Below are 19826 nucleotides of genomic sequence, written 5' to 3'. Positions count from 1 at the left end.
GGAAATGTACTTTTTTTAAAAATATGATAAGTAAGTCCATTCATTCATATGACTTCAGGTACACATTCAGAAAAAGTGCAGGCAGTATACACATGGCTGGAGTAACAGAAAAAGGAATGACTACTTTAAGGAACAAAGCAACTGTGATATCTGATCCCATTAATAGCCATTGCCAACCCTGAAAAGGAAAATGGCAAACAAAAATAAATCATGTAATTACAGAATTGTTGCTGAAGGAGGCCATTCAGCCCACCATCTCTGTACCATCACTCTGAACATTTTGACTTAGTGTCAATCTCCTTCCTGCATTTTCCCAGTAATTCTGCACATCATTTCAGTCAGGAAAGAACAAGAAACCCACTGACTGGCTTGAAGCACAACTGAATTGGACAGCCTTGCACCCAATTGCTGTTTGGTGACTGCTAAGGTGCAGAGTGACTGTCTCATTGTGTGGATCTGCAAACAGACAAATTAGGCCACCAAGCCTCTCAAGCTTCAGCTGCCATCTCCAAAGCTAGAGCTGCGATATGCTTGTGAGGAGTTTGAGCCAAACTTCAACCCACATCAAATCATTGGTATTGATGCTGACCAAGCGCTCTGCCACTTGGCACCTACAAAGTGTAATGGCAGCAGGAGGTACAATTCTGCATCCGGCTTCACAATGAATACACAAGAGTCCAGGTTTGCAATCTACAAAATATGCTTTCCAAGGATCACTGCTGAAAGAAAGTGCCTGGTCTCAAAGGTTTTACTGTTTCAGCAGTTCCCAATTTCCTGTGGGAGCAGGCAGCAGTGAGTTGACAAAGACAAAAATAAATTTGCAGTTAAATTGTTGTCCATAATGACTGCCCAGAGCCAGCTTAGAAGGAGATAATTGCTAAATATTACAGATGCTGAAGATCAAAATAAAATCAGAAGCATTCTGCCACATCCATGGAGAAACAACATTGACCCTTTGAGTTCAATATGACTTTTCTTCAGAACTTCAACTTCAGTTTCATAGAAGAATTATAGGACTTGAAAATTGACTCAGTTGCTGTCTACTGATGCTCCCAGACTACCAGAGTTTCTCCAGCACTTCCAGTTTTTATTTCAGTTCAGTGATGTCTAGGTCTATTCCTCTGATACCTTCACCTCTTCCTCCACTCTAAGACACATTCCAGCATTTTTGTCTGAGATGTTCTCTCTCCTGTCTTTTGCCTGTGGCATGCAACTTATCATGCTTAACATTTCAGGACATACCAATCTGACGAAAGGTCATCACTCTGAAAGAGTAACTCTGTTCCTCCCTTCACAGATCCTGCTTGACCTATGCAGTATTTCCACCTGACTTTATTGTTTTCATTTCAGACTTCCAGCATCCACAGGATCTCATTTTATTAACTCATTATTAAAAAGGTATTGTTTGGTAGCATAGAACATAAGTATTGCTGAAAAAAAGGCAAGTATGCTAAACATTTTCACCTTATACACATCGGGACAGTTTGCAAGAAAACCAATTTGGAATGGAAAACCAACACTTATACAGTGCAAATGTTGGGTTTCACTTTAAATTGGTACTCTTGCAAATTGACCTGATGAGTGCAGGACAAAAAGCTTCAATAACATGTACCTCTTTGCAGAAATACTTATCATGCTTAGTAATTTCAATCTTTAGCTTGTCTTCCCTTTCGCCTGCCTCAAATTTCACCACCACAATCCTCCTTAAAGCTCTTTATATAAATGTTTCTTCCCATCTTCACTGCAATGCCCTAACCTTGCAATTTCCCAAGGCCTAATTTAGTGTTCTCTAGGCAGAATAACAGTTTACAGAGGAACACTATAACGTGTGCTAGGGACAGTCACATTGGCATGGCAAATTGATTTGTAGTTAAAATAAAAGAAAAAGTGGGCGGCACGGTGGCACAGTGGTTAGCACTGCTGCCTCACAGCGCCTGAAGACCCGGGTTCAATTCCCGACTCAGGCGACTGACTGTGTGGAGTTTGCACGTTCTCCCCGTGTCTGCGTGGGTTTCCTCCGGGTGCTCCGGTTTCCTCCCACAGTCCAAAGATGTGCGGGTCAGGTGAATTGGCCATGCTAAATTGCCCGTAGTGTTAGGTAAGGGGTAATGTAGGGGTATGGGTGGGTTTCGCTTCGGCGGGTCGGTGTGGACTTGTTGGGCCGAAGGGCCTGTTTCCACACTGTAAGTCTAATCTAATCTAATCTAAAGAGTAGCAGAGACTATGAATTAAGATTGGAGGGAGAGAGGATATTTCATGGACCACAATCAGGGGAGGTGCTGCAAACTTTTTGTTAAAAAATGTTGTAAATGTATTTTACCCATTTGTAGCTAAACTACAAACAGCAGATTGAAGAAATCTCATCCTAAGATTAACTGGATGGAGTTAATGATCTCGTCAAATAATCCTCAAAGTTTTATTCTTAAGGAAATAACATTGGTCACCAACAATAAACAACAACTCCCCATCATCCCCCACCTTATAGAGGTGGATCTGTCAAAGAAAATAAAAATGCAGTGAAATTAGTTTGCTCAGCTATCAGTTATGAAAAGCAACCCATTTGCTCAACAGAAGATTACAAATTACTGCTGATGGAAATGCAGCATATTTTACATTCATGCTTTAATCTCAAATCGAAGAAATATGTATTTAAACTCACCAAACACTGTTCTGGCAGGGACAGATTCTCTGTTCAACCAAAATGACATCTGGGATAAGATAACAGTCATAATGCAGGGGAGATAGGTTTGAATGACAAAATAACCGATTTTTCTCTTCAAATGGAAGTGTGCTGTCATTATTACATATTCGCCTGTGACAAATAAAGGAAAAAGCACAAGAGAGAAAGCATGGATTAGAAAGGAATTGGTATTAAAAATGGGATTATTCCAAAATAATTTGTTAATGTACATTTGATATAAGGACTGCAACTTTCATCATTTACACCATATGTTCATTGAATTTATTTGCTCAAAGACTCATTGTAGTGATTTTAATTGAACACTGATGATTATCAAAATTGATTCATGATTAAATTTGTATCACCTGTACATTTCCTGTCATGGATTACTGAATTGTACTTTTTATCTGCTTGACTTATGAAATAAAGTGATTGAATTAGCTATGAAGGAATACTGCATCCATCAACGCTCATTTTCTCAGAAAATGCAGAAAATGTTCCTACATCTATGGCAGCAGAAATCACCCCAGTTTGTAATCAAATGCTCCTTTTTATTTGAAGTACAAAAACCTGAGATTAGCATGTGATTAAGGGGCATGTGCACTAAAATTTGCTTGAGCATAGCATTTCATGAGGCACGATGGGGGAAATATGTGAAGAAAGTAGTTTTCCTTATTCTAAAATCACACTTGTTTAATCTTATTTGGTTGACATCAAAACATTGAATATTTTCAAGTGGTTAGATATAATTTTTAGGGATAAAAGTCATCAAAAGCATATGAAGAGAACGCAGGGTACTGAGTTGGATGATGAACCATCATATTGAATTGCAGAGTGGGCTTGAAGGGCCAGATGGCCTACTGCTGCTACTATTTCTATGTTTTGAGGCATTCAATAGACAATAGGTGCAGAAGTAGGCCATTCAGCCCTTCGAGCCTGCACCGCCATTCAATATGATCACGGCTGATCATTCCTAATCAGTATCCGCTTCCTGCCTTATCTCCATAACCCTTGATTCCACTATCTTTGAGAGCTCTATCCAACTCTTTCTTAAATGAATCCAATGACTGGGCCTCCACTGCCCTCTGGGGCAGTGCATTCCACACAGCAATAGCCTCCTACCTCATGAGGATTGAAAGTCCGCACAATAGTTGGTCTGTATCATGAATAAGAAACGTTTCGAGCGCTGTGGACCAAGTGCAGGCAGGTGGGACTAGTTCAGTTTGGGATTATGGTCAGCATAGACTGGTTGGGCCGCAGAGGCTGTTTCAATGTATGACTATCAAAATAGTCTCAAGAAAGCCTCAGCCAGCAGTCAGATAGATGATACTAGTTTGCCTATTGTACTTTACATTTTAGCTCCTGGAACCTGATTATTCAGTACAGAAGCAAAGGTGACCAGTTGAAAAGTCACCCCAAGATGTACTATCAATTTGTTCATTTTGATACCAGTCCAGTTCTTGGAGGTCCAGGATAACTCCACCTCATTACTGATACATTCCATTTTACTTCAGAATTCTGACAAGTTCAGGCACTAGGGTTTGTGTTTTGGCTATCAAAAGATGATCAACTACACTTTAGTTCAATTATTAGTCAATAAACAAGTTGGATAAGTAACATGGATGCTTAACTTGCTCAGATCACAAGTTAGTAAGTAATTGAGAACTGAATACCTTTCTATAGAAACACTGAGTAGCACTTGCATGGAGATTTGTTGTCGGATATCAAAATAATTTGCTGTGGAGCCAAAAGTCAGGAATAAGATGCACGGCAAGTGGTGCTCAAAATGTGTACAAAGTGGTTTCCCTTCATGGCCAGAACGTGCACATGGAATCTTCTAACATAGACAGGCTGTTGTACTACAATCACTACACAGTTCTATCTGACCAGAAAACTTGCCCATTCTTAACACATACATTTATCAAAAGGATTTACAGATTTATAATTGACCTGTTTGACTGCATTATGACACCTTCACTAAAGTGCTGAGTTGGGGCTCAGGAATTACTGTCCAGAGATTGGATGCTTTGAGATAGAAGACTATCAGGCCCTCAAAGCAGCCAAGAAAGCTGTGTTGATCATCAGACCAAGAATATCTAACTGCAAATATTACTGAGTTGCATGGAAGATGATGCAATGTGGTCAGATACTTACGAAGCGAACAGCCTGGTCAACTGTGTTTATTAAAATTTATACGACAGCATAAGAAAGCAACATCACTGAGCATGCTGCAGAAGCTGGTGGTTTAGCAGGCAGGTTTCATACTCTGGGCACTCTCTTTCCAGCCTTTTAAATACATAGTACATGGGTTGCTGAGGAAGAAATACTTGACTTCAGGAACTGGTGCATCTCTTCATCTTTTCCAACCTTAACAAATGATAGCCACTTTCTTTGGGCAATTTCCTCCATGGTAAGGTCAGGCGAGAGTGACTGCTCCTAACATCAAGGCAACTTTTGAGCAAGTGTGGAGTCAATGAAATCTAGCAGAACTGGAGCCATTGTGAATCAGCGGGAAACCTTTCCATTGACTTGCACAGGGGGAGATGGATGTAGTTGTTGGAGGTTAATTAGCTCAGTCCCAGGATCTCTCTGCAGGAATCCCTCAGGGTAGTATCCCTGGCCCAGCCACCTTCAGTTCCTTCATCAATTGCCTTCTCTCCATCATGAAGGTCAGATGTGGGAATGTTCGCTTGTGTTGCACAATGTTCAGAGCTATTTGAGACATCTCAGATACTGAAGTAGCCCATCTCCATACTCAGCTGAAAAATGTGTTGTTGGAAAAGCGCAGCGGGTCAGGCAGCATCCAAGGAGCAGGAGAATCGACGTTTCGGGCATAAGCCCTTCAGGAATGAGGAAGGTGTGTCAAACAGGCTAAGATAAAAAGGTAGGGAGGAGGGACTTGGGGGAGGGGCATTGGGAATGCAATAGGTGGAAGGAGATTAAGGTGAGGGTGATAGGCTGGAGAGGGGGTGGGGGCAGAGAGGTCGGGAAGATGATTTCAGGTCAAGAAGGCGGTGCATGTCCTTGGCCGAGTGGGAGGGGGAGTTAAAGTGTTCAGCCACGGGGCAGTTGGGTTGGATGGTGCAGGTGTCCCAGAGGTGTTCTCTGAAACGTTCCGCAAGTAGGCGGCTTGTCTCCCCAATGTAGAGGAGGCCACATCTACATACTCAGCAAGACATCAGACTTTCAGTTGCTTGCCACTTCAACACATCACTGGGTTTCCATGCCAACATTTCTGTCTCAGGCCTGCTGCAGTGTTCTAGCCAAGCTGGAGGAACTGCACCTAATATTCCACTTAAGAGCCTTACAACCATCAGGACGCAGCATCAAGTTTAACAGTTTCAGATAATGAACACCTCCTCCCATGTCTATTACCTACCCCAATAATCCAATTCCTATCATGAAATGGGTTTCTTTCAGCACAACCAACCCAAACACCCATACCTCCCATTATCACCTATCTTGTTTCTCTTCTCCCCTGGCTTACTATCAACAATCCCTTTGTATACCTATCCTTTTCTGCTAACTCTTTCTCTCACTGTGGGATTCATCTTGACCTGTCCATTCACTCCTTTTCCTCCTTCACACCCATGATCAGCATAAAAGCCACCTTTTCCTCGTTGCTTCTAGTTCTGAAGAAAGGTCACTCAAAAGAATTCTGTTTTGTTCTTTCTACAGATGCTGCCAGACCTACTGAGTTTCTCCAACAATTTGTTTTTTCTTGTTTCAGGTCTGCAGCATGTGCAGTTCTTTGTTTTATTTTATCTCTTTCATCTTCTTCCTTAGTAAAATATAGGGTTTTTTTTCATTTTAAAAAGTAGATATAAATTTGGGACAGGCATGAATCACTTGTGTACACATGGAAATATGGCTTACTAATGCATATATTGCACTTTAAAATAAGAGACAGAGACAAAAACTTAAAAAGGACATGCATAAAATTAAATTTCTCACTTAAGGAGGTGACAGAATGCAAATTTGGTGACTAATGAGCATCACATTATGTAACTTAAAATGGTCTACATAAGTTAATATTTTCACACAATTAGCAGCATTTCAGGGGCAAAAAATGAACCCTGAGAGAATGCACAGACTTTACTCCTTGCTCATGTGTTTAAAAGGCTATTTTGGTCTCTTGTGCATTAGCCCTGGCTTTGCAATATTCCATAGACTTTAATTACATGTTAGCTTTCCACTGATTTCTGTGGTGTACCATATCATATTTACATTTTTATATCTATCATATTTGCAAAGCTATGTATTCTAACTTTTTATTCTTAAACTATTCAAAATGGTGCTAGATTGGTAGTGACAGTTGAAACATTATTATATTTTACTGTATTACTCACTGTAAAATGAAAGTGACAATAAATCATTCAATTCAATTTGCATTTTGATATGAATCAGACTCCGTTTTAACTTAAATAATTCAAATTGGGAGGTCTTTTACTGTAGTGGGTAGCATCCCTATCCTTGAGCCAGCAGCTGAGTTTAAGACCCTCTTCAGTTCCTTGTATGATCAACCTATAAATCCTTTCAGAAAATGCCAATAACAAATAAAAAGAGCAGGAGAGTTTCCAGAGCAGCTGATGTCATGGAAAGAAACTTAGACTGACAAACATCACCTTTCAGAACTCCAGACTGCAATATGAATGTTCCCACAGCAACTCTGACTCGTTGTGGATTCTTCCAGTTCTGAAGAAGGGTCACTGGACCTAAAATATTGACTCTGCTTTCTCTCCACAGATGCTGCTGGAGCTGCTGAGTTTTTCCAGCAATTTCAGATTTAGTTTCCGATTGTTTGGGGGTTCAGCTGACTGAATAGCTGGAGTGGATCAGATTAGTGCCAACGGCACCAGGGTAAATTTGGAACTGCCACCTTGTTCTACCCATGATAGACGACATGGCATTGTGGTTTTGACCTCCTTTTGGGCACAGAACTGCTGAAGAATGTTTCTATATCTTGCCATCTTCTTAACTTTGTTATAATTTGAAAGCAAAATTTAATTTTAGTTTAAATATTGAGGATCATCTAACTTGTTCTGAAGTCTGCCTAACAATACACCTTGTTGTTTTCATTGTTAAATGTTAAAGGGACCAAATTTTGTTTTAATTGGGAAGGATTTACACTGAGACAATGACCAAAGCCTCTGAAGGTTCAAAATCACCGAAGAGTGTGTTGGGTTGTCAACAGTTAATGTTTTACATTGTCCATTTACATCCAAGGTCAAAGAGATTTGAGGTTTCAAGAATAGCTAATCAGCATTTCTAGCCAGGGTAAAAGGTCAAGATGATTCACACTGGCATGGAGATGGATTTTTTTAAAAAATGGGAAAAGTTTCTAAGATTTCCCTGAAAGCTCACAGGCAGTCTGTAAGAATCCAGGACAGGGAAGACAAACTTATGCAGCTGGAGTTCACTTTGGGTGAATGTAAGTGGGAGCTAATGCTCAGATTGAAGAGAAAAAAATTTCAAGAAGAGATAAAATGAGGCCGAATGAGCTACCTGGCATACTAGGGCAACAATTGCAGGTGGAAAGTCATCACTATAGAAGGCATTTCTAAGATTAAAAGTTCCCAGGCTGAGAAAAAAAAACACAGACATAAATCTTTAAGAGCTTTGAATCATGTTGAGCCAGTTCCACGAAAATTAAATATCTACTTAAAGCACTGTGTAAAGTACACCTGTGATGCATGTGTGTATTTTATTTCAGTTGTGCTGAAGGTGTAAGTGCTGTTCTGTGATACAAAGTATACGTTTCTTACAAAAATAGTGTTTAATCGATGTGCTTTTTATCTTATCTTCTAATAAAAATCTTAAACTGTGAAACTTGATATGTTATCCCATCAGTTGTTGACTGGAAGTATAATCTTTTTCCTTTTTAAAAAACTAAAGAGAATATAATACATCATAAATGTCCTTTTCCCTGTTAATCAGTATTATTGCTTAAATATGACCTTGCACTAAACAGTTAGGGAGGGTGCTTTGGCCAGCTCTGAAAACAATTCTTTGTTGTTGTCAGAGGACTAAAGGTTATCAAGTATGAAATTTGGCAGGATTGATTTGTACCCAGTTATCTTGCATCATACCCTGAGCACCAAATCACCTCAGCTCAACATCTGGGGGAAATGGAAAATGAAACATTTGTATCTTAGTACTTGAATGGTAACTACATGTGATTACTATGTAATGACTGACCAAACAGATTCACATTGTTAATGGGATGACAAATTGGATATTTTAAACTTTGTAACAGTTGCACTGCATTATCAGTGTGATTTTCAATGAATGGTCTGCCTTGTTTTACACCACACGATAATGAAAGTTTTAACAATAATGTACTGATACAATAAGGCTGGTTAATTATTAAATTGATACTCAAAAAGTGTCATTGGTGGGAGCTCTTGGGGCATTGTGGTAGTATCCATATTGTTGAGCTAGGAGGCCTGTGCTTGAGTCTCATCTGCTCAAGAGGTATGCAACAATATCTCTCTGAACAGGTTGATTAGAAAAGATCACAAAACCATAAATTGGTTGGGAAACTAAGCTTTTTAAATAAAAATTAGAAAAGAGGAAAAATATGCACACATACAGACCATTAAAAGTATTAGGATCAATCTGACGGCTGTGTTTGTCTCAGTTACTGACAAAACAGAACAACTGACCTCAGGAGCTGAAGAATGGAAAACTGTCCACAGATTCCCATTCCTGACTACTTTTTAAGAATTATCACTGTGCAAAATTATATTTTAAATCAGTGCAGAATTGAGCCAATGCCTTTGAAGGAGTGGGAACATTTGGTTGAAACCAAAACAGATAAATAGCGTTGGAATAGTTACATTGAGGTGCAATCTAATAATCATGCTTCTGCTATGTGGTGAAGAGCATGCATGTGTCACTTAATGATGTAGATAATAATCAACAGTTATAATGCGATGTTTCCTTTCCAATTTGATATTCTTGTATCTGTCCTGATGCAGGAGCCTGTCTATGTTCTGCAGCAATACTCAGGTAAACAGGAAATGTATCCACGTTTGATTTCAACAAACAGAACACATTAACTTTTCATTAGTGAAATAATGTTAGCAGGCACATCCTCCTGAATTGAAAGTGCTGCCAGTCTGACTTCTATCCCTAATCACTCCACTTCTGCTCTGATAGATTTGAAATGATTTTGGACTTCATTTGATTTTCCTGTCCAAATCGGTTAACCCTGTTTCTTGCCCAGGCAACAAGCAACAATTTATGAATTAATTATAAGTTGAACTATATGATTTGGTATTTTTTATCATACCCTTTTCTCAGGTATAAAAGTACGTGTTTGGTAATACAGAACCTAGAGAACTGAAAAACAAACAAACATTAGTGGAGGTCTCCAGTTATGCGCTCACTAGGACAATTCACAAGAATACCAAAAACCTGGTGGAGGGCTTTTGCCCGAAACATCGATTTCGCTGCACTTTGGATGCTGCCTGAACTGCTGTGCTCTTCCAGCACCACTGATCCAGAAACAGCAACTGAGGGACAGGAAAGACCAAATTAACAAGATTTATTTTAAATGGAGCTGGTAGAACAAAATACGACGGAACTATGCACTATTTGGGAGACAGTTTAAGTGTGGATGTTGACAGAACGTTTGGAAATAAAAACGTATCCTATCTGGTCCCTGACACTTCCAGAATCACGTTCACTTTTGACTCTTACGCTGGTGTTTTGGACAGAAACCCAACTTCTTAAATTGCAACCAGAATGCACAATAAATCATCCTGCAACAGGTGTCAAAGAAGCTGTCAGATGTGCGGCTTGTCATTACACCACCACTCCACCTCAGATAAGCTGTGCCCCAGGACAGATTTACAGACCGTTCTTTCTTTTAATATATATTTGCACTGCTGTTTACCTCTTTCTGTAAACTAAAGGCAAAAAAAAGGGTTCTCAGTCAAATAAAAATGTATTACTTAAAACAAAAAAAAAGTCATTCATAACATGTTCAGTCAGTGTTTTGGACGTGTGATGTCCATGGCCATAAATAACTTCACATCTCGGTCCATGAGAGAGCAGGAGCTGGAGACACACCGCTGCTGCTCGCTGTTGGAAAGCCGATTTTTATTCGCCTACTAATCCCTTCTTGCAATCTGCATCCAGCACTGTGTCACATCCATTCTGCCCTGATTCCCGTCCTCTGATCGGGACCGGACACGGCACCCGTCCAGGTTGCTTTTCACACAAAAAAAATAACCTGCGGATTATTCTTTCGCCAGACTACCAAAATAAAACAAAAAAATATAGACCACAAGTTCACAACTCGTGTGTTTGCCATGGCCTATGGAGACATCACGGAGCGGCACAATGCGGAAAAGCCACACGGTGTGAAGTGAAAATGGGTCGAATATCTCCTCTCATGTGGCTCTGTTGCTATCCTTTTTGAACTTGTTACCGCCTGAGAGAGAGCGAGAGAGAAGTAGTTGAGGGGACAGACCGCCGAGCAGGACCATGTTAGAAGCACTGGGAGTCCTGATGAGCATCGTGTTGTTGAAAGCCAGTGGGGAAATTCCATTCGTTGCAGAAAATAACGCGGCCATGATCGTCAATTGGTGAGTCCCAGTTTGAAATGGATGAACATCGCTCAGAGTTCGCTGATCTGCCCAGTGCTGTGGACACTCGCCCCAGAATGTTGCTCAGAATAAACGCTGGAGGGTAGGGGGCGAGCGTTCACTGCGGAATGTCTCTGGGACATTGTAGACTGGCGGATTCTACAGGGTAAAGACAAGGACTGCAGAGGCTGGAAACCAGAGTCTAGATTAGAGTGGTGCTGGAAAAGCACAGCAAGTCAGGCAGCATCAGAGGAGCAGGAAAATCGACGTTTCGGGCAAAAGCCCTTCATCAGGAATACCTGGAGGATTCTATCGTCAAGATTAAAGTGGTGCTGGAAAAGCACAGCAGGTCCCAAACGTCGATTTTCCAGCTCCTCGGATGCTGCCTGACCTGCTGTGCTTTTCCAGCATCACTCTAGTCTAGACTGATCTCCAGCATCTGCAGTACCAACTTCTGCCTCGCGGTTACTATCACCCGCCTTGCGCTCTTCCCTAAGAGTGATAAACCAAACAGGAAGTGACTTTTGTCTGTCACCCTAAATCCGTTTGGAAGAGGGCGGGGAAACAATGTTATCAGCACCAATATTGCCTGTTTGTAAGAGGAATGATGTTAACGGTTCAAATTAATCTGGTACCAGGAACCCAGCACCGTGATAGCACAGAGACAGCCCATTCTGCCCCCCGCGTCCAAATGAATCATTCATTTAGTGACCTTTAGAAGCAGGCTGTGTCTATGTACTCTTTGAAGGGAAGCAGAAAACACCTCAGGCTGCACATTCTGGCCTGGTAAATAATTTCAACGTGTTACTTTTTTGTCTGTCGGAGTTGCCTCTTTTGTTATACTTCCCATCATTTGTGGAGTTCTGTGAGCGCCTTTGGGCAACACTGAAATTATGCCCCTTTTAAAGAAAAATAAAAATCCCTCTAATACCAAGCAATGCGAAAGGAACAAACCTCTTGTTATAATCCGAAAGGCAGATTGGAGCACACAGAGGACATGAAGGTTAGAGCGCTTCCTATAGGCAGCCTCACACAACCAGGAACTCCCACGTGATGAGGGTTGCTTGATGTTTCAGTGTGGGTTCCTGAATTAATTTTTTAAAAAATTCATGTTTTTTTAAACTGCCATGAAATCAGATGCATCTATCCTAAATTCTCACGAACACTGCATTGAGTCACCTTGCCAGCAGTCTTTCGAGCATGTGCCCATGCATGCGTGTACAAAAAAAAAACTGGCTCATTCAATGTCAAAAGCATCTCGCATATTAGTTTGCGAATTGGCCATTTACCATTACAAATGGCAGTCTGTGAGCACCATCGTTGTTGGAAATCCTCCAAAGCTCGAAGTGAAATCAGTTGTTCTACAGCAAATGCTTTGCAGTATTTGACCATCGTTTGTCCGAATAATTTAAGTAAAACCCTAATTGTTAAACCTCAATTCCAAATCCTTAGTGGAGTTCTGTTACTGGCTCTAACAACAGATTTTAAATCATTCACGCAGGTAAAATAATGCCTTCAGCATAGTTTAACAAAACAACTACGTTAGAATAACGCCTGCCTATTCCAGAGGCAACTCTGTGCGTCTGTATCACTTTATATAACAGCTGCTGGCCACGTGGGTGTGAAAGAGCACAGTCAGCAGCCAATCAGAAGGATTCTTTCACTGGGGATGATGTCATGCAGAGCCGATGTTTGGTCGTTTGGTCTATATCACGTGGACCTATAGGGTGATTTCCCCCATGATCAGAAACCACCTTAATCCACACCACTTCATAGAGACGCTGTTTGTGGGGCAGCTAGGTTGGCTGGTTCATCACCAACTGTGTCCTGGGAGAATAGCAATTTGACTGAAACTATCTAGTGAGCTTTAGTTCAGTATAAGAGACAAAAAAAAGTGCAGATGCTGGAATCCAAGGTAGACATACAGGAGGCTGGAAGAACACAGCAAATTAGGCAGCATCAGGAGGTGGAGTAGTCGATATTTCGAGTGTAACCCTTCTTCAGGACTGGGGCTAAGGGTAGCTGTGGATAAAGGGGGTGGGGATGGGTAGAGACAGGTAGTTGGTACAACCTGGTTGGTTGATGGGATGAATGAATCTGGTCAGCAGCTGAGAGGAGTGGAAGGGAGGGGAAGGGGCTGCGATTGGAGTTGGAGGATAGGAGGGGAGGCTGTTCGAAATTGGAGAACTCAATGTTGAGTTCTCTGGAGCTGTAGGCTGCTCAAGTTAGCAGTACCCTCTACCTGTGTTCACCTATCCTCACCTTACCACCCTTCCCTCCCATCCCCTTTATCTACAGCTCCCCTTACACCCACCCTCCGCCCTGAAGAAAGGTTACACTCGAAATGTCAACTTCTCCACCTCCTGATGTTGCCTGGCTTGCTGTGTTCTTCCAGCCTCCTGTTTGTCTACCCTAGTTCAGTACAAAGCATACATATGAAATGGTTTTGTAAGGATGGTAGCCATACCCAATATAAAGTAAAAACAAGCCAGCAAATGTTGGAAATCTGACATTGGTTCAGTAACCTTAATTATATGAAAGAAAAACACTGTGGATGCTGGAAAATCTGAAAGAAAAACAAAGTGCTGGAGAAACTCACCAGATTCTGCAATAGATTTTAAATTATTTGCATTCAGTATAGTTTTGTAAGGCCACATTGGAAGATATACGCCCAGAAAAAGTTGTATTGGATTCAAAATGTTAACTCTGTTTCTCTCTTCACAGATGTTACCAGAGCTGCTGAGTTTCTCCAACACTTACTGTTTTTACTTTAATTCTTTGGTCCTTTTTCAACTGTTTAAAAAGGAGTAGTCTCCATAATATTATAACTGGCAATTTATTGTTTTAGAGGTGCCAGTATTGGACTGGGGTGAACAAAGTTAAAAATCACAACTCCAGCTAATGCTTCCAAATAAACCCATTGGACAATAACCTGGTGTTGTGTGATTTTTAACTTTGCAATTTATTGGCACTTGGAACAGAGTGGAGAGAAACTGACCCACTGAAACGTTCCAAAAACCTGAATTAAACAGTAGATGTTATTTCATATCCTCAAGCAAAAGCAGATGAAAGTATAAACAGACCTGTGCTTGATGGGATAAGTTCACTGCCCACAGTTTGACCTAATAAATCGTACTGATTTAGACGTGATCCATCTTCTGCCACGACCACCGATTTGTGAGTTTCGTTTGTCCAAGTGTAAATGACCTCCGAGGTTGGATACGCATCTATTGGGAATATGAGAGATTTGAAATGTTAGTCAACCTGTCACTCCCACAGGCTGATTGTGTTTGCTTGGGCTGTGATTTTCCATAAGGCGTCCTGCTACTTAAAGTAAGCTTCTGTAACAGGATCTGCATTGTAATATCAGCTGGAAATGTAGTGCCCAGAGGGAGTGTTGCTGAACAAAGAGCTCCTTGAAAGTAGAGTCACAGATAGGATAGAATTAGAATTAAAATCCTTACAGTGTGGAAACAGGCCCTTTGGCCCAACAAGTCCACACCGACCCTCTGAAGAGTAACCCAAACAGACCTATTCCCCTTATTTACCCCTGACTAATGCACCTAATACTATGGGCAATTTAGCATGCACCTAGCCTACATACCCCTGAATACTATGGGCAGTTTAGCATAGCCAATTCATCTAACTGCACATCTTTGGACCGAGAGAGGAAACTGGAGCACCCGAAGGAAGCCCGTGCAGACACGGGGAGAATGTACAAACTCCAGTTGCCCGAGGCTGGTATCAAACCCGGGTTTCTGCGCTGTGAGGCAGCAGTGCTAACCACTGAGCCATCATGCTGTCCTACAAAGAAAGCATATGGAGAGCATATTGGTCAGAGCATTGAGTACAGGAGTTGGGAGGTCATGTTGCAGCTATACAGGATATTGGTTAGGCCACTTTTGGAATGTTGTCTGCAATTCTGGTCTCCTTCCTATTGGAAGGGTGTTGTGAAACCTGAAAGGGTTCAGAAAAGATTTACAAGGATGTCGCCAGGGTTGGAAGATTTGAGCTATGGGGAGAGGCTGAATAGGCTGGGGTTGTTTTCCCTGGAGATTTGGAGGCTGAAGGGTGACCTTGTAGAGGTTTATAAAATCATGAGGGGCATGGATAGGATAAATAGATGAAGTCTTTTCCCTGGAGTAGGGGAGTGCAGAAGTAGAGGGTATAGGTTTTGGGTGAGAGGGAAAAGATATAAAAGGGACCTAAGCGGCAACTTTTTCAAGCAGAGGGTGATGCATGAATAAAAGGAGCTGCTAGAGAAAGTGGTGGAGGCTGGTATAACTGCAGCACTTAAAAGGCAACTGGTTGGGTATTTGAATAGGAAGAATTGAGAGGGATGTGGACCAAGTGCTGGGAAATGGGACTAGATTAACTTAAGATATCTGATCGGCATAGACGAGTTGGACTGAAGGGTCTTTTTCTGTGCTGTACATCTCTATGACACTATGACATGGATTCCCAATCTCACAACTCACCATTGGGAGGGCTGGCAATGCTCCACAACCCAACCCAATCCAATCCATCTCCAATGGATCCCTGTACAGTGGTGAGAGGCCTGGGAAGGGAGTCATGGGGAAGGGTTTGCTCTGGGATGAAAGGGTGGTGAGAAGGTCAGACATGAAGACAGAGGGTGACATTCATCAGCTCACATTCCAAAACTTGGTCCCAAAATTGGGCACTTAGTACCTGATAATAATTGATCTGCTTACAAGGCCAAAAACAAGCCTAGCAGTGTTGGCTTGGCAGCCCTGAAGAGGTTTGAGACAGCTTTAGGTGTTCCACTGCATCCTTGAGCTGCCAATAAATTTTGGTGGATTCAGGGTTAATTAATTTCAAGTAGTTCATGAATGAGCTGAATTGAAATCGGCTCCACTGGATAAGATCCTAGTATGAAGCTTTGTGACAATAGCCTGTTGTGGTGCAGTGGCAGTGTCACTACCTCTGAACCAAGAGGCCCAAGTTCAAATCGTACCTGCTCCATTTGTGCATAATAATGTCACTGAACATGTTGACTTGGAAATATTTGAAACTAAATGTGCCCCAGAATTAATTGGGGACAGTTTCCCTGGGCAGGATCTGATGCAGGTACTCCAATCCAATTCTGCAACTTACAACTCTGCACCTTCCAGCTGCTATTATTCCCACTGAGGAGGGCCCCATACTTATCTGCGTACAATCTCCAGCAGATACAAGTGATGACACTCAGTAAGCAACGGCCATCTTCAATGAGAGAGAATCTAAATAAATCATGGTTTTTGTTTCGAGCAGACCCCATTGAGGTTTATAAGATTATGAGGGGCATGATGAGTGTGGATAGAAAATAGCTGTGCCACTTAGAGAAGGTTTAATAACATGGAGAGGTAATTTTAAGGTGAAGGGCAACAGGTTTAAAGAGAATTTGAGGAAAAACAATCCCACCCAGTGTATGGTGGGAATCTGGAACATAGTGCTTTGGAGGGTAGTTGAAGCTGGAAATCTCAGAACCTTTAACAAGTCCTTGGAAGAGTGCTTGAAATGTTGTAACATTCAAGGCTATGGGCAAAATGCTGGAAAGTGAGACGAGAGTAGATTTAGATATTTTTTGTCATTGCAGACTCGATGGGCTGAAGGGCCTCCTGTGGTCTATGATTCTCTATCCTCTTGAAATCGAACAGCTTTAGTATTGTTTAATCACCTCAACATTAACACCCTGTGGGTTACTATTGACCAGAAACTCTATTGAACTTGTAACATTGATAGTGTGGTGATAAGATCATGTCAGATGATATGAATTCTGTGGTGAGTAACCTGCTTCTAGACTCCCCAGAGCCTGCCCACCTATTAGACACAAGCCATGAGTGTGACGGAATACTCTCCTCTTGCCTGGTTGAGTACAGTGTAAGGAACATTCAGGAAGTTTGAGGTTACCTAAGACATAGCAGCTTGAATGACACTTCATTCACCACCTTCAACATTCACTTCTTCCACGGCAAGTGCACAGTGGCAGCAGTGTGTACCATCTCCAGGACACACTGCAGTAACTCACCAAGGTCACCTTCCAAATCTGTGACCCCTACCACCTGGAAGGACAAAGGCAGCAGAAACATAAGAACAACAACTGTTGCTAATTGTTCTCCATGTCACTCATCAAACCGACTTGGAACTCTATCACCATTCCTTCATTATTGCTCGGCCAAACTCCAGGAACTCTCTTGCTAACAGCTCCATGCTTGTACCTACACCAGACAGATTGCACCATTTCAAGAAGGCAGCTCAGTTCCATATTCTCAAGAACAACTAGAAATGAGCAATGAATCCAGGTATTGCCAGTAATGTTCACATGTCACAAATGAGAAAATAAATGTCATGCCACTTCAATTACCCATGTGGACGTCATTTCTATTGCACAATCCAACACCTTGAGATGTTCCTGCACAGCCAAAACTCACATAACACGTCAAACAGGTTGAATAGTTATGATACACCTCTAGGGTAGGCAGGACTTCAGCCTTCTAGAGGTAAGGATATCACATTTCAATTCAAGCTTCCTTAATTTGGTAAATTAATTAGGAAATTGAGCCTGTTGCTGAGATTGTAGGCGATGCTGTTCAGATGCATTCATGCAAATAAATAGTTATTATATGAATAAACACAGTGAAAATGAATGCATTTATGTTGAACATACAAATCTGTTGAGAAGCTATAATGATGTAGTGGTAGCGTCCCTGCCTCTGAGCCAGAGAGTCCTCATTGAAGTCCCATCTGTCATAACATGGCTAAACTGGTTGATTAATTAGCTCCTATTTTTTGTTGTATATAATAGAGCCCAAATGCTGCACACTGTTTCTTGCAATCCTTGCCTAATTGTGCTTCAACATCACTGGGGAGGTGGTGTGTAGTGGTAATGTCACTGGACTTGTAATCAGAACCTCATGTTAATGTTCTGTAAAAAGGGTTCAAATCTCACCATGGCAGATGGTGAAATTTGAATTTAGTGAAAATCTAGTCTAATGCAACTATGTAACCCACTGCCAATTACCATGAAATCGTATCTACTCCATTAATGTTTTTAGGGAAAGAAATCTGCCTGATGTTATCTGTGTGTGACTCCAAACCTACAGCAATCAGGTTGCCTGGATGTAAGTTTGCTCACTGAACTGGAAGTTTGGTTTTCAGATGTTTCGTCACCATACCAGGTACCATCACCAGTGAGCATCCAGTGAAGCACTGGTGTTAGTGATTGCTTTCTATTTGTGTGTTTAGGTTTCCTTGGGTTGGTGACATCATTTCTGGTGGTGATGTCATTTCTTGTGATGACATCTACGTTGGACAAACAGGCAGAAAACTAACCACCAGGACACATGAACATCAACTAGCCACAAAAAGGCACGACCCACTCTTACTAGTATCCTTACATACAAATGAGGAAGGACACCACTTCGACTGGGACAACACATCTATCCTAGAACAAGCCAAACAGAGACATGCACAAGAATTCCTAGAAGCATAGCATTCCAACCGGTACTCTATCAACAAACACATTGACTTGGACCCCATTTACAACCCTCTGAGAAAAAGATCAGGGAATGGTATCACTGCAGGAAATGACATCATCATGGGAAATGATGTCACCAACTCAAGGAAACCTAAACACATAAGTAGAAAGACGATCACCAACACTAGTGCTTCACCAGAGGCTCACTGATGATGATGTTGTAACTGATGATGTTACCTAACATGGTGATGAAACGTCTGAAAACGCAACTTCAAGCTCAGTGAGCAGACTTACATCCAGAACCTCAAACTGAGCTACAAATCTGGCTATCAGGTTGCCTCATAACCATCCTCTGAGCAACTAGGGGTGGATAATAAATGCTGGTCCAGCCGATAACACCTACATCCTTTGAACAGACTTTAAAATTACTCCATGATTTCATTCAACCTTCTCTCTGCACACATGAACATTGAGGGTACAGTTCATGGGGTGCAGGGACACTTACAGTGCTAGGGAGGGAGTTCCAGGATTTGATAGATTCCAGTGATAGTGAAGGAACTGTGATACGTTTCTAAAACAGTTTGGTGTGTGTCTTGGAGGGAAGTTTGCAACTGGTAGTATTCCTGTGAATACTGATAGCTGTGAACTGGAGAATGCTTTGACGGTCGAAGATTTTCATTCCTGTAAGGTGTTGTGCACTTCCCAATGATCTCTGCAATCTCCCATTTCTTTGTTGTCATTGTAAGAATAGTACAATAACAACCCTAAAGCATGCTTGCATGTATCATACATATTGTGTGATACTGGATCTTTTTTGCACTGAAAACAATAGCAGTGTTTTAATATCTGAGAAGTGTCAGAGGCCATTTAATCGTGATTATCACGAGCTTGCTTCCCCCATATTGCAGAAAGTACATATTGCAGTTCAAGATGTTATGGAAGCTCTTTAAAATTTAATATTTCTTTAAGGACTTGAGTGTTGAAGGATTGTGAAAAAAAATGGGTCTATTTTAAATTCTACATGACAACCTGAGTTAGTTTTATAAAAAGATGACTGAAAGGCCTTTGGACATTG

General features: G+C 41.4%; 1 protein-coding gene across 1 annotated transcript in view; it reads right to left on the bottom strand.

Annotated features, from left to right (window-relative positions):
* Positions 1–19826, bottom strand: part of gabra5 (gamma-aminobutyric acid type A receptor subunit alpha5) — a 117668-nt gene that overhangs the window by 22564 nt on the left and 75278 nt on the right. The window contains exons 6-7 of the mRNA XM_060826998.1: positions 14358–14501; positions 2660–2812 (exon numbers count right to left, since the gene is read on the bottom strand). Of these exons, the coding sequence (XP_060682981.1) occupies positions 2660–2812; positions 14358–14501 (297 nt within the window). The remainder of the gene's footprint in view (positions 1–2659; positions 2813–14357; positions 14502–19826) is intronic.

The sequence above is a fragment of the Hemiscyllium ocellatum genome, chromosome 6 (genome assembly GCF_020745735.1).
Source record: "Hemiscyllium ocellatum isolate sHemOce1 chromosome 6, sHemOce1.pat.X.cur, whole genome shotgun sequence".
NCBI lineage: Eukaryota > Metazoa > Chordata > Chondrichthyes > Orectolobiformes > Hemiscylliidae > Hemiscyllium > Hemiscyllium ocellatum.
Note: the sequence above shows the minus strand (reverse complement) of the source record. Positions and strands in the feature narration are given on the sequence as shown.